Source organism: Oncorhynchus keta, chromosome 29 (assembly GCF_023373465.1).
Source record: "Oncorhynchus keta strain PuntledgeMale-10-30-2019 chromosome 29, Oket_V2, whole genome shotgun sequence".
NCBI lineage: Eukaryota > Metazoa > Chordata > Actinopteri > Salmoniformes > Salmonidae > Oncorhynchus > Oncorhynchus keta.
Window position 1 is genome coordinate 12,682,006 of NC_068449.1, and position 14,152 is coordinate 12,696,157.

At 53.8% G+C, this 14,152-nt stretch overlaps 1 protein-coding gene across 1 annotated transcript in view; it reads left to right on the forward strand.

The window, feature by feature from the left end:
* LOC118378961 (kinesin-like protein KIF26B) overlaps window positions 1-14,152 on the forward strand; it is a 78,680-nt gene that overhangs the window by 45,076 nt on the left and 19,452 nt on the right. The window contains exon 13 of the mRNA XM_052485388.1: window positions 1,390-1,589. Coding sequence (XP_052341348.1) covers window positions 1,390-1,589 — 200 coding nt within the window. The remainder of the gene's footprint in view (window positions 1-1,389; window positions 1,590-14,152) is intronic.

Genomic DNA, 14,152 nt, shown 5'->3' on the forward strand with positions numbered 1-14,152 from the left:
CCCCTCTCTTTCTCTTTTCTCCTCGTGTCTACTCCTCTCTCTCTCCCCTCTCTTTCTCTTTTCTCCTCTTGTCTACTCCTCTCTCTCCCCTCTCTTTCTCTTTTCTCCTCTTGTCTACTCCACTCTCTCCCCTCTCTTTCTCTTTTCTCCTCTTGTCTACTCCTCTCTCTCCCCCTCTTTCTCTTTTCTCCTCTTGTCTACTCCTCTCTCTCTCTCCCCTCTCTTTCTCTTTTCTCCTCTTGTCTACTCCTCTCTCTCCCCCTCTTTCTCTTTTCTCCTCTTGTCTACTCCTCTCTCTCCCCTCTCTTTCTCTTTTCTCCTCTTGTCTACTTCTCTCTCTCCCCTCTCTTTCTCTTTTCTCCTCTTGTCTACTCCTCTCTCTCCCCCTCTTTCTCTTTTCTCCTCTTGTCTACTCCTCTCTCTCTCCCCTCTCTTTCTCTTTTCTCCTCTTGTCTACTCCTCTCTCTCTCTCCCTCTCTTTCTCTTTTCTCCTCTTGTCTACTCCTCTCTCTCCCCCTCTTTCTCTTTTCTCCTCTTGTCTACTCCTCTCTATCCCCTCTCTTTCTCTTTTCTCCTCTTGTCTACTTCTCTCTCTCCCCTCTCTTTCTCTTTTCTCCTCTTGTCTACTCCTGTCTCTTATCTTGTGTTCAGTTCTGTTCTGCTGCGTCTCCCAGTCTCTTTTCTTCTCTACTGTTCTCTCTCCTCTCTTCTACTCTCCCCATCTTCAATCAGAACCATTCATTTTGTTCTCTCCTCTCTTCTGCTCTCCACATCTTCACTCAGAACCATTCATTTTGTTCTCTCCTCTCCTCTGCGACTCTCCCCATCTTCACTCAGAACCATTCATTTTGTTCTCTCCTCTCTTCTGCTCTCCACATCTTCACTCAGAACCATTCATTTTGTTCTCTCCTCTCTTCTGCTCTCCACATCTTCACTCAGAACCATTCATTTTGTTCTCTCCTCCCCGACTCTCCCTCTGTAACTCATGAGTACTGGATTAGTGTAGTTGCCAGTATGCTGTGTCAGTATGCTGGTAGTTCTGACCCAGTCACAGATGTAGATAGATATATGTTCTGTCACTGTCACAATGTAGAGATGTGTCTTGTTGGTGATAAGAGACTAAATCTACTAAATTCTACAAGTTCTGATGAATGCTTCTTCATGTTTTTCTATGTTGAGCATTTACATTCAAATTGATACATTCTACTTAGCAACAACTATACCGGAAAGTAATATTATTCTCCTAGTATCCCTGTTAACTGTGTGTGTGTGTGTGTGTGTGTGTGTGTGTGTGTGTGTGTGTGTGTGTGTGTGTGTGTGTGTGTGTGTGTGTGTGTGTGTGTGTGTGTGTGTGTGTGTGTGTGTGTGTGTGTGTGTGTGTGTGTCCAGGTACCCAGCGTCGTCGTCTGATTCCCAGCCTGACTCCGGACTCGTCCTCTCCGGTCAGAAAGCCTGCCATCAGCCCAGGTGTACGCTGGGTAGATGGGCCGCTACGCCCCGCCCCCAGGGGAACCACAGAACCCTTCGAAATAAAGGTCTACGAGATAGACGACGTGGAGCGCATGCAGAGGAGAGAGAGAGGCAACAAGGTGAGACAGAGAGAGATGGAGACAGAGATGGAGAGAGACGGAGAGAGACAGACAGAGAGAGATGGAGACAGAGAGAGATGGAGACAGAGAGAGATGGAGACAGAGAGAGATGGAGACAGAGAGAGATGGAGACAGAGAGAGATGGAGACAGAGAGAGATGGAGACAGAGAGAGATGGAGACAGAGAGAGACGTAGACAGAGAGAGAGACGTAGACAGAGAGAGAGACGTAGACAGAGAGAGAGACGTAGACGGAGAGAGAGAGACGTAGACTGAGAGAGAGAGACGTAGACAGAGAGAGAGAGACGTAGACAGAGAGAGAGAGACGTGAGACAGAGAGAGAGAGACGTAGACAGAGAGAGAGAGAGACGAGAGAGAGAGACGTAGACAGAGAGAGACGTAGACAGAGAGAGACGTAGACAGAGAGAGAGAGACGTAGACGGAGAGAGAGAGACGTAGACGGAGAGAGAGAGACGTAGACGGAGAGAGAGAGACGTAGACAGAGAGAGAGAGAGAGAGACGTAGACGGAGAGAGAGAGACGTAGACGGAGAGAGAGAGAGACGTAGACGGAGAGAGAGAGACGTAGACAGAGAGAGAGAGACGTAGACAGAGAGAGAGAGACGTAGACAGAGAGAGACGTAGACAGAGAGAGAGGGACGTAGACAGAGAGAGAGAGACGTAGACAGAGAGAGACGTAGACAGAGAGAGAGAGACGTAGACAGAGAGAGAGAGACGTAGACAGAGAGAGAGAGACGTAGACAGAGAGAGAGAGACGTAGACAGAGAGAGAGAGAGAGAGAGAGACGTAGACAGAGAGAGAGAGAGACGTAGACAGAGAGAGACGGAGACAGAGAGAGACGTAGAGAGAGAGAGACGTAGACAGAGAAAGACATAGACAGAGAGAGACGGAGACAGAGAGAGACGTAGACAGAGAGAGACGTAGAGAGGAGATGGAGACAGAGACAGATGGAGACAGAGACAGATGGAGACAGAGACAGATGGAGAGAGAGAGAGACGTAGACAGAGAGAGACGTAGACAGAGAGAGACGTAGACAGAGAGAGAGACGTAGACGGAGAGAGAGAGAGACGTAGACGGAGAGAGAGAGACGTAGACGGAGAGAGAGAGACGTAGACAGAGAGAGAGAGACGTAGACAGAGAGAGAGAGACGAGACAGAGAGAGAGACGTAGACAGAGAGAGACGTAGACAGAGAGAGAGAGACGTAGACAGAGAGAGAGAGACGTAGACAGAGAGAGAGAGACTTAGACAGAGAGAGACGTAGACACAGAGAGACGTAGACAGAGAGAGACGTAGACAGAGAGAGACGTAGACAGAGAGAGACGTAGACAGAGAGAGACGTAGAGAGAGAGAGACGTAGACAGAGAGAGACGTAGAGAGAGAGAGACGTAGACAGAGAAAGACATAGACAGAGAGAGACGGAGACAGAGAGAGACGTAGACAGAGAGAGACGTAGAGAGGGAGATGGAGACAGAGACAGATGGAGACAGAGACAGATGGAGAGAGAGAGAGACGTAGACAGAGAGAGAGAGACGTAGACAGAGAGAGACGTAGACAGAGAGAGACGTAGACAGAGAGAGACGTAGACAGAGAGAGACGTAGAGAGAGAGAGACGTAGACAGAGAAAGACATAGACAGAGAGAGACGGAGACAGAGAGAGACGTAGACAGAGAGAGACGTAGAGAGGGAGATGGAGACAGAGACAGATGGAGACAGAGACAGATGGAGAGAGAGAGAGACGTAGACAGAGAGAGACGTAGACAGAGAGAGACGTAGACAGAGAGAGAGACGTAGACAGAGAGAGACGTAGAGAGAGAGAGACGTAGACAGAGAGAGAGAGGTAGACAGAGAGAGACGTAGAGAAAGAGAGACGTAGAGAGAGAGAGACGTAGACAGAGAAAGACGTAGACAGAGAGAGACGTAGAGAGGGAGATGGAGACAGAGACAGATGGAGACAGAGAGAGACGGAGACAGAGAGAGACGTAGACAGAGAGAGACGTAGAGAGGGAGATGGAGACAGAGAGAGATGGAGAGAGAGATAGATGGAGAGAGATGGAGACAGATGGAGACGGAGGGGGAGGGAGAGGGAGAGAGAGCTGGAGGAGAGGGAGAGAGAGCTGGAGGAGAGGGAGAGAGAGGTGGAGGAGAGGGAGAGAGAGGTGGAGGAGAGGGAGAGAGAAAGGAAGCAAGGTGATAGAGAGGAAAGGATGGAGGGGTAACCTCGCCCCCAGGCTACAGAGCATGTAAGCCTGGGATATCAACCACTCTGAATTGGTCGTAGTGGGAGTGACCGTAGAACTATATGGGAGTGACCTACCGAGTAAAGTATTTGTCATTTAATTTTAGTGAATCACACAACTGCGAGGCACGGCTCTGTGTTTGTGGTGTGCTAGCATACAGGGAGGGTTAGGGAGCAAGATGGGAGATGATTGGTTGGTAGATTGGCCGATTCTACATCCCTCTCTGTATTCAATGGCTAATGAAGGCCAAGTTTAACGGGTTGGTCCACCAGACTCTTTGCGCATTTGGGCAGAAGCGTCTGGGAATGAGATTAGGTGGAGGGAGATGAAGGATGGTGAGAGAGAGGTAGAGGAGAGGGAGAGAGGAAGGGAACAAGGTGAGCGATGAGAGGTAGAGGGGAGGGAACAAGGGAGAGGAGGAAGAGGGGAGGGAGGGAGGAAGAACAAGGTGAGCATAGAGTGAGAGGGTAGAGAGGAGGGAGAGAGAACAAGGTGAGAGGAGAGGAGGGAGGAGAGAACAAGGTGAGCGATAGAGAGGTAGAGGGAGAGGGAGGGAGGGTGAGGATAGAGAGGTAGAGGAACAAGGTGAGCGATAGAGAGGTAGAGGAGAGGGAGAGAGGAAGGGAACAAGGTGAGCGATAGAGAGGTAGAGGGAGAGGAGAGAGGAAGGAAACAAGGTGAGGAGATAGAGAGGAAGGGAGGAGAGGGTAGAGGGAAGGGAACAAGGTGAGCGATAGAGAGGTAGAGGAGAGGGAGAGGAAGGGAAGGGAAGGTGAGCGATAGAGAGGTAGATAGGGGAGGGAGGGAGAGAGGAGGGAACAAGGTGATAGAGGTAGAGAGAGGGAGAGAGGAAGGGAACAAGGTGAGCGATAGAGAGGTAGAGGGAGGGAGGGGAGAGGGAAACAAGGTGAGCGATAGAGAGGTAGAGGGAGAGGGAGGGAACAAGGGAAGGGAACAAGGTGAGAGATGGAGAGGTAGAGGGAGGGAGAGAGGAAGGGAACAAGGTGAGAGGGTAGAGGGGAGGGAGGGAGAGGGAACTAGGGAAGTGAGGTAGAGAGGGAGGGAGAGAGGGGGAGAGAGGAAGGGAACAGGGTGAGAGAGTAGAGGAGAGTAGAGGAGAGGAAGAGAGGAAGGAAGAAACAAGGTGAGAGAGGTAGAGGGAGGGAGGGAGAGAGAACAAGGTGAGAGATAGAGAGAGGAAGGGAACAAGGTAGAGGAGATGGAGAGAGGAAGGGAACAAGGTGAGGGGTAGAGGTAGACGAGAGGTAGGGAGAGAACAAGGTGAGCGATAGAGAGGTAGAGGAGAGGGAGAGAGGAAGGGAACAAGGTGAGCGATAGAGAGGGAAGGAAAAGGTAGAGAGAGGTAGGAGCGAGGAAGGGAACAAGGTGAGAGGTAGAGAGGTAGAGGGGAGGGAGGGGAAGAGAACAAGGTGAGCGATAGAGGAGGTGGAGGAGAGGGAGAGAGGAAGGGAACAAGGTGAGGGATAGAGAGGTAGAGGAGGGGAGAGGAAGGGAACAAGGTGAGCGATAGAGGTAGAGGAGAGGGAGAGAGGAAGGGAACAAGGAGAGAGGGAACAAGGTGAGAGGGGAGAGGAGAGGGAGAGAGGAAGGGAACAAGGTGAGCGATAGAGAGGGAGAGGAGAGGGAGAGAGGAAGGGAACAAGGTGAGCGATAGAGAGGGAGAGAGGAAGGGAACAAGGTGAGAGGAGAGGGAGAGGAGGAAGGGAACAAGGTGAGCGATAGAGAGGTAGAGGAGAGGGAGAGAGGAAGGGAACAAGGTGAGCGATAGAGAGGTAGAGGAGAGGGAGAGAGGAAGGGAACAAGGTGAGAGGTAGAGGAGAGGGAGAGAGGAAGGGAACAAGGTGAGCGATAGAGAGGTAGAGGGGAGGGAGGGAGAGAACAAGGTGAGCGATAGAGCGGTAGAGGAGAGGTAGAGAGGAAGGGAACAAGGTGAGAGGTAGAGAGGTAGAGGAGAGGGAGAGAGGAAGGGAACAAGGTGAGCGATAGAGAGGTAGAGGAGAGGGAGAGAGGAAGGGAACAAGGTGAGCGATAGAGAGGTAGAGGAGAGGGAGAGAGGAAGGGAACAAGGTGAGCGATAGAGAGGTAGAGGAGAGGGAGAGAGGAAGGAAACAAGGTGAGCGATGGAGAGATAGAGGGGAGGGAGAGAGGAAGGGAACAAGGTGAGAGGTAGAGGGGAGGGAGGGAGAGAACTAGGGGAGTGATAGAGAGGAGAGGGAGAGAGGAAGGGAACAGGGTGAGAGGTAGAGAGAGAGGAAGAGAGAGGGAAGAGAACAAGGTGAGAGGTAGAGGGGAGGGAGGGAGGGAGAGAACAAGGTGAGCGATAGAGAGGTAGAGGAGGGAGAGAGGAAGAGGAGATGGAGAGAGGAAGGGAACAAGGTGAGAGGTGAGCGAGAGGTAGAGGGGAGGGAGGGAGAGGGGCAGGTAGGGAGGGAGGAGAGAACAAGGTGAGCGATAGAGAGGTAGAGGAGAGGGAGAGAGGAGAGGAAGGGAACAAGGTGACAAGGTGAGAGGTAGAGAGGTAGATGGTGAGAGAACAAGGTGAGCGATAGAGAGGTAGAGGAGAGGGAGAGAGGAAGGGAACAAGGTGAGAGGGAGAGAGGTAGAGGAGAGGGAGAGGAGGAGGGAGGGAACAAGGTGAGCGATAGAGAGGTAGAGGGGAGGGAGAGAGGAAGGGAACAAGGTGAGCGATAGAGAGGGAGAGGAGAGGAGAGGGAGAGGAGAGGGGGAGAGGGAACACGGTGAGCAATAGGAGGTAGAGGGAGAGGTAGAGGGAGAGAGGAAGGGAACAAGGTGAGAGGTAGAGGATAGAGAGGTAGAGGAGAGGGAGAGAGGAAGGGAACACGGTGAGCAATAGAGAGGTAGAGGGGAGGGAGAGAGGGAAGAGAACAAGGTGAGCAATAGAGAGGTAGAGGGGAGGGATGGAGAGAACAAGGTGAGCGATAGAGAGGTAGGGAGAGAGGGAGAGAGGAAGGGAACAAGGTGAGAGGTAGAGGGGAGGGAGAGGGAAGGGAACAAGGTGAGGTAGCGATAGAGAGGTAGAGGAGGAGGGAGGGAGAGAACAAGGTGAAGGTGAGCGATAGAGAGGTAGAGGAGAGGGGAGAGAGGAAGGAACAAGGTGAGCGATGGAGAGATAGAGGGGAGAGAGGAAGGGAACAAGGTGAGAGGTAGAGGAGAGGGAGGGAGAGAACTAGGTGAAGGATAGAGAGGAGAGGGAGAGAGGAGGAGGGAACAGGGTGAGAGGTAGAGAGGTAGAGGAGAGGAAGAGAGGAAGGGAACAAGGTGAGAGGTAGAGGGGAGGGGGAGGGAGAGAACAAGGTGGAGTGATAGAGGAGGGAACAAGGTGAGAGGAGATGGAGGAGAGGGAGAGGGAAGGGAACAAGGTGAGAGGAGGTAGAGAGAGGTAGGGAGAAGGGAACAAGGTGAGCGATAGAGAGGTAGAGGAGAGGGAGAGAGGAAGAGAACAAGGTGAGGAGATAGAGAGGAAGGGAACAAGGTAGAGGAGAGGGGAGAGAGGAAGGGAAACAAGAGGAAGGGAACAAGGGTGAGACGTAGAGAGGTAGAGGGAGGGAGGGAGAGAACAAGGTGAGCGATAGAGAGGTGGAGGAGAGGGAGAGAGGAAGGGAACAAGGTGAGGGGTAGATAGTAGAGGAGAGGGAGAGAGGAAGGGAACAAGGTGAGCGATAGAGAGGTAGAGGAGGAGGGAGAGAGGAAGGGAACAAGGTGAGAGGGTAGAGGAGAGGGAGAGAGGAAGGGAACAAGGTGAGCGATAGAGAGGTAGAGGAGAGGAGGAACAAGGTGAGGTAGAGGAAGGGGAACAAGGTGAGCAAGATAGAGAGGTAGAGGAGAGGGAGAGAGGAAGGGAACAAGGTGAGAGAGGTGAGGGAGGGAGGAGAGGGAACAAGGTGAGAGAGGTGAGAGGAGAGGGAGAGAGGAAGGGAACAAGGTGAGCGATAGAGAGGGGGAGAGAAGGGAGGGAGAGAGGAGAGGAGAGGGAACAAGGTGAGAGGTAGAGGGGAGAGGAGGAAGGGAGAGGGAGGATAGAGAGGTAGAGGAAGGTGAGGAAGAACAGAGGAGGTAGAGGGGAGGGAGGGAGAGAACAAGGTGAGCGATAGAGCGGTAGAGGAGAGGTAGAGAGGAAGGGAACAAGGTGAGAGGTAGAGGAGAGGGAGAGAGAGGAAGGGAACAAGGTGAGCGATAGAGAGGTAGAGGAGAGGGAACAAGGTGAGCGATAGGAAGGGAACAAGGTGAGCGATAGAGAGGTAGAGGAGAGGGAGAGAGGAAGGGAACAAGGTGAGCGATAGAGAGGTAGAGGAGAGGGAGAGAGGAAGGGGAAACAAGGTGAGCGATGGAGAGATAGAGGGGAGAGAGGAAGGGAACAAGGTGAGAGGTAGAGGGGAGGGAGGGAGAGAACTAGGGGAGTGATAGAGAGGAGAGGGAGAGAGGAAGGGAACAGGGTGAGAGGTAGAGAGGTAGAGGAGAGGAAGAGAGGAAGAGAACAAGGTGAGAGGTAGAGGGGAGGGAGGGAGAGAACAAGGTGAGCGATAGAGAGGTAGAGGAGATGGAGAGAGGAAGGGAACAAGGTGAGAGGTAGACGAGAGGTAGGGAGAGAACAAGGTGAGCGATAGAGAGGTAGAGGAGAGGGAGAGAGGAAGAGAACAAGGTGAGCGATAGAGAGGTAGAGGAGAGGGAGCGAGGAAGGGAACAAGGTGAGCGATAGAGAGGTAGAGGAGAGGGAGAGAGGAAGGGAACAAGGTGAGACGTAGAGAGGTAGAGGGGAGGGAGGGAGAGAACAAGGTGAGCGATAGAGAGGTAGAGGGGGGAGGGAGGGAACAAGGCATAGAGAGGTAAGGGGGAAGGGAACAAGGTGAGCGATAGAGAGGTAGAGGAGAGGGAGAGAGGAAGGGAACACGGTGAGCAATATGGAGGGGAGAGGGGGGGAGAGAGGAAGGGAACAAGGTGAGCGATAGAGAGGTAGAGGAGAGGGAGAGAGGAAGGGAACACGGTGAGCAATAGAGAGGTAGAGGGAGGGAGAGAGGAAGAGAACAAGGTGAGCAATAGAGAGGTAGAGGGGAGGGATGGAGAGAACAAGGTGAGCGATAGAGAGGTAGAGGAGAGGGAGAGAGGAAGGAACAAGGTGAGAGGTAGAGTAGAGGGAGAGAGGAAGGGAACAAGGTGAGAGGTAGAGGAGAGGGAGAGAGGAAGGGAACAAGGTGAGAGGTAGAGGAGGGAGAGGAGGAGAGAACAAGGTGAGTGATAGAGGGAGAGAGGAAGGGAACAAGGTGAGCGATAGAGAGGTAGAGGAGAGGGAGAGAGGAAGGGAACAAGGTGAGCGATAGAGAGATAGAGAGGAGAGGGAGAAAGGAAGGGAACAAGGTGAGAGGTAGAGAGGTAGAGGAGGGAGGAGAGAGGGAAGGGAACAAGGTGAGCGATAGAGAGGTAGAGGAGGTAGGGGGAGAGAGGAAGGGAACAAGGTGAGCGATAGAGAGGTAGAGGAGAGGGAGAGAGGGAAGGGAACTAGGTGAGCGATAGAGAGGTGGAGGAGAGGGAGGGAAGAACAAGGGAACAAGGTGAGAGGTAGAGGAGAGGGAGAGAGGAAGGGAACAAGGTGAGAGGTAGAGGAGAGGGGAGAGAGGAAGGGAACAAGGTGAGAGGTAGAGAGGTAGAGGGGAGGGAGAGAGGAAGGGAACAAGGTGAGAGGTAGAGGAGAGGGAGAGAGGAAGGGAACAAGGTGAGAGGTAGAGGGGAGAGGGAGAGAGGAAGGGAACAAGGTGAGAGGTAGAGGAGAGGGAGAGAGGAAGGGAACAAGGTGAGAGGTAGAGAGGTAGAGGAGAGGGAGGGAGAGAACAAGGTGAGCGATAGAGAGGTAGAGGAGAGGGAGAGAGGAAGGGAACAAGGTGAGCGATAGAGAGGTAGAGGAGAGGGAGAGAGGAAGGAAACAAGGTGAGCGATGGAGAGATAGAGGGGAGGGAGAGAGGAAGGGAACAAGGTGAGAGGTAGAGGGGAGGGAGGGAGAGAACTAGGGGAGTGATAGAGAGGAGAGGGAGAGAGGAAGGGAACAGGGTGAGAGGTAGAGAGGTAGAGGAGAGGAAGAGAGGAAGAGAACAAGGTGAGAGGTAGAGGGGAGGGAGGGAGAGAACAAGGTGAGCGATAGAGAGGTAGAGGAGATGGAGAGAGGAAGGGAACAAGGTGAGAGGTAGACGAGAGGTAGGGAGAGAACAAGGTGAGCGATAGAGAGGTAGAGGAGAGGGAGAGAGGAAGGGAACAAGGTGAGAGGTAGAGAGGTAGATGAGAGAACAAGGTGAGCGATAGAGAGGTAGAGGAGAGGGAGAGAGGAAGGGAACAAGGTGAGAGGTAGAGAGGTAGAGGAGAGAACAAGGTGAGCGATAGAGAGGTAGAGGGGAGGGAGAGAGGAAGGGAACAAGGTGAGCGATAGAGAGGTAGAGGAGAGGGAGAGAGGAAGGGAACACGGTGAGCAATATGGAGGTAGAGGGGAGGGAGAGAGGAAGGGAACAAGGTGAGCGATAGAGAGGTAGAGGAGAGGGAGAGAGGAAGGGAACAAGGTGAGCAATAGAGAGGTAGAGGGGAGGGAGAGAGGAAGAGAACAAGGTGAGCAATAGAGAGGTAGAGGGGAGGGAGGGAGAGAACAAGGTGAGCGATAGAGAGGTAGAGGAGAGGGAGAGAGGAAGGGAACAAGGTGAGAGGTAGAGTAGAGGGAGAGAGGAAGGGAACAAGGTGAGAGGTAGAGGAGAGGGAGAGAGGAAGGGAACAAGGTGAGAGGTAGAGGAGAGGGAGAGAACAAGGTGAGTGATAGAGGGAGAGAGGAAGGGAACAAGGTGAGCGATAGAGAGGTAGAGGAGAGGGAGAGAGGAAGGGAACAAGGTGAGCGATAGAGAGGTAGAGGAGAGGGAGAGAGGAAGGGAACAAGGTGAGAGGTAGAGAGGTAGAGGAGAGGGAGAGAGGAAGGGAACAAGGTGAGCGATAGAGAGGTAGAGGAGAGGGAGAGAGGAAGGGAACAAGGTGAGCGATAGAGAGGTAGAGGAGAGGGAGAGAGGAAGGGAACTAGGTGAGCGATAGAGAGGTGGAGGAGAGGGAGGGAAGAAGGGAACAAGGTGAGAGGTAGAGGAGAGGGAGAGAGGAAGGGAACAAGGTGAGAGGTAGAGGAGAGGGAGAGAGGAAGGGAACAAGGTGAGAGGTAGAGAGGCAGAGGGGAGGGAGAGAGGAAGGGAACAAGGTGAGAGGTAGAGGAGAGGGAGAGAGGAAGGGAACAAGGTGAGAGGTAGAGGAGAGGGAGAGAGGAAGGGAACAAGGTGAGAGGTAGAGGAGAGGGAGAGAGGAAGGGAACAAGGTGAGAGGTAGAGAGGTAGAGGAGAGGGAGGGAGAGAACAAGGTGAGTGATAGAGAGGTAGAGGAGAGGGAGAGAGGAAGGGAACAAGGTGAGAGGTAGAGGAGAGGGAGAGAGGAAGGGAACAAGGTGAGAGGTAGAGAGGTAGAGGAGAGGGAGAGAGAGAAGGATGGTAGTGGAGGAATAAAAAAATCTGCAAAATATTGGAAGAGAAAATGTAACCAGGACATTTAGTTCCAAACACATGACGTTGAACAACATAATCTTCTTCATGCTGTTAGTTTCCTAGTAGTATATTTAATAGTTGTTGTTTTATGGAGTGACTTATGTACTTGGCATGTTCCAGTCTATACCTGGCCAACATGGTACTCCTCTCCTCATAACACTCTCTCTGTTCTCTGTCTAATGAGGAGCTTCCCAGACCTACTGTCTGGCTGACGTCCTGATCCACCAACTCCCTCTTTCTCTCCTCTGGGCCTTTCTCTCTCCCTTTTTCTCTCCCCCCGCCTATCTCTTTCTCCCCCCACCTCTCTCTCTCCCCCACCTCTCTCTCCCCACACACCTCTCTCTCTACCCCCACACCTCTCTCTCTCCCCCACATATCTCTCTCTCCCCACCTATCTCTCTCTCCCCCCACCTCTCTCTGCCTCTTTCTCTCTCTCCCCCCACCTCTCTGCCTCTTTCTCTCTCTCCCCACCTCTCTCTGCCTCTTTCTCTCTCTCCCCCACCTCTCTCTGCCTCTTTCTCTCTCTCTCTCCCCACCTATCTCTCTCTCCCCACCTCTACCTATCTCTCTCCCCCACCTTTCTCTCTCTCTCTCCCCACCTCTCTCTCTCTCTCCCTCTCTCCCCACCTCTCTCTCCCCCACCTCTCTCTCTCCCTCTCCCCCTCTCTCTCTCTCCCTCTCTCTCTCTCTCTCTCTCTCTCTCTCTCTCTCTCCCCCACCTCTCTCTCTCTCTCTCTCTCCTCTCTCCCCACCTCTCTCTCCCCACCTCTCTCTCTCTCCCCTCTCCCCCACCTCTCTCTCTCTCTCCCCACCTCTCTCTCTCTCTCTCTCTCTCTCTCTCTCTCTCTCTCTCTCTCTCTCTCCCCCACCTCTCTCTCTCCCTCTCTCCCCACCTCTCTCTCTCTCCTCTCTCCCCACTTCTCTCTCTCTCTCTCTCTCTCTCTCTCTCTCTCTCTCTCTCTCTCTCTCTCTCTCTCCACCCTCTCTCTCTCTCTCTCTCTCTCTCTCTCTCTCTCTCTCTCTCTCTCTCTCTCTCCCTCTCTCCCCCACCTCTCTCTCTCTCTCTCCCTCTCTCCCCACCTCTCTCTCTCTCTCCCTCTCTCCCCACTCTCTCTCTCTCTCCCCTCTCTCTCTCTCCCTCTCTCCCACCTCTCTCTCTCCCCCACCTCTCTCTCCCTCTCTCCTCACCTCTCTCTCTCTCTCTCCCCCCTCTCTCTGCCTCTTTCTCTCTCTCTCCCCCACCTCTCTCTGCCTCTTTCTCTCTCTCCCCCACCTCTCTCTGCCTCTTTCTCTCTCTCTCTCTCCCACCTATCTCTCTCTCCCCACCTCTACCTATCTCTCTCCCCAGCTTTCTCTCTCTCCCTCTCTCCCCACCTCTCTCTCCCTCTCTCCCCACCTCTCTCTCTCTCTCTCTCCCCACCTCTCTCTCTCTCCCTCTCTCCCCACCCCTCTCTCTCCTCTCTCCCCACCTCTCTCTCTCTCCCCTCTCTCCCCACCTCTCTCTCTCTCCCCACCTCTCTCTCTCTCTCTCCCTCTCTCCCCCACCTCTCTCTCTCTCCCTCTCTCCCTACCTCTCTCTCTCTCTCCTCTCCCCCACCTCTCTCTTTCTCCCTCTCTCCCCACCTCTCTCTCTCTCTCTCTCCCTCTCCCCCACCTCTCTCTCTCCCTCTCTCCCCACCTCTCTCTCTCTCTCCCTCTCTCCCCACCTCTCTCTCTCTCTCTCCCCCACCTCTCTCTGCCTCTTTCTCTCTCTCTCCCCCCACCTCTCTCTCTCTCTCTCCCCACCTCTCTCTCTCTCCCTCTCTCCCACCCCTCTCTCTCCCTCTCTCCCCACCTCTCTCTCTCTCCCTCTCTCCCCACCTCTCTCTCTCTCCCCCCTCTCTCTCTCTCTCTCTCCCTCTCTCCCCACCTCTCTCTCTCTCTCTCTCCCTACCTCTCTCTCTCTCTCCCTCTCTCCCCACCTCTCTCTTTCTCCCTCTCTCCCCCACCTCTCTCTCTCTCTCCCCACCTCTCTCTCCCTCTCTCCCCACCTCTCTCTCTCTCTCTCTCCCTCTCTCCCCAGCTTTCTCTCTCTCCCTCTCCCCACCTCCTCTCTCTCTCTCCCCCACCTCTCTCTCTCTCCCTCTCTCCCCACCCCTCTCTCTCCCTCTCTCCCCACCTCTCTCTCTCTCCCCACCTCTCTCTCTCTCTCCCCTCTCTCCCCACCTCTCTCTCTCTCCCTCTCTCCCTACCTCTCTCTCTCTCTCCCTCTCTCCCCACCTCTCTCTTTCTCCCTCTCTCCCCACCTCTCTCTCTCTCTCCCTCTCTCCCCACCTCTCTCTCTCCCTCTCTCCCCCCCTCTCTCTCTCTCTCCTCTCTCCACCTCTCTCTCTCTCTCTCTCTCTCCCCACCTCTCTCTGCCTCTTTCTCTCTCTCTCCCCACCTCTCTCTGCCTCTTTCTCTCTCTCCCCCACCTCTCTCCACCTCTCTATCTCTCTCTCCCTCTCTCCCCACCTCTATCTCTCTCTCTCTCTCCCCACCTCTCTCTCTCCCCACCTCTCTCTCCCTCTCTCCCCCCCTCTCTCTCTCTCTCCCTCTCTCCCCACCTCTCTCTCTCTCTCTCTCTCTCCCCACCTCTCGCTCTTTCCCTCTCTCCCCACCTCTCTCTCTCTCCCTCTCTCCCCACCTCTCTCTCTCCCTCTCTCCCCACCTCTCTCTCTCTCCTGCTCTCCCCACCTCT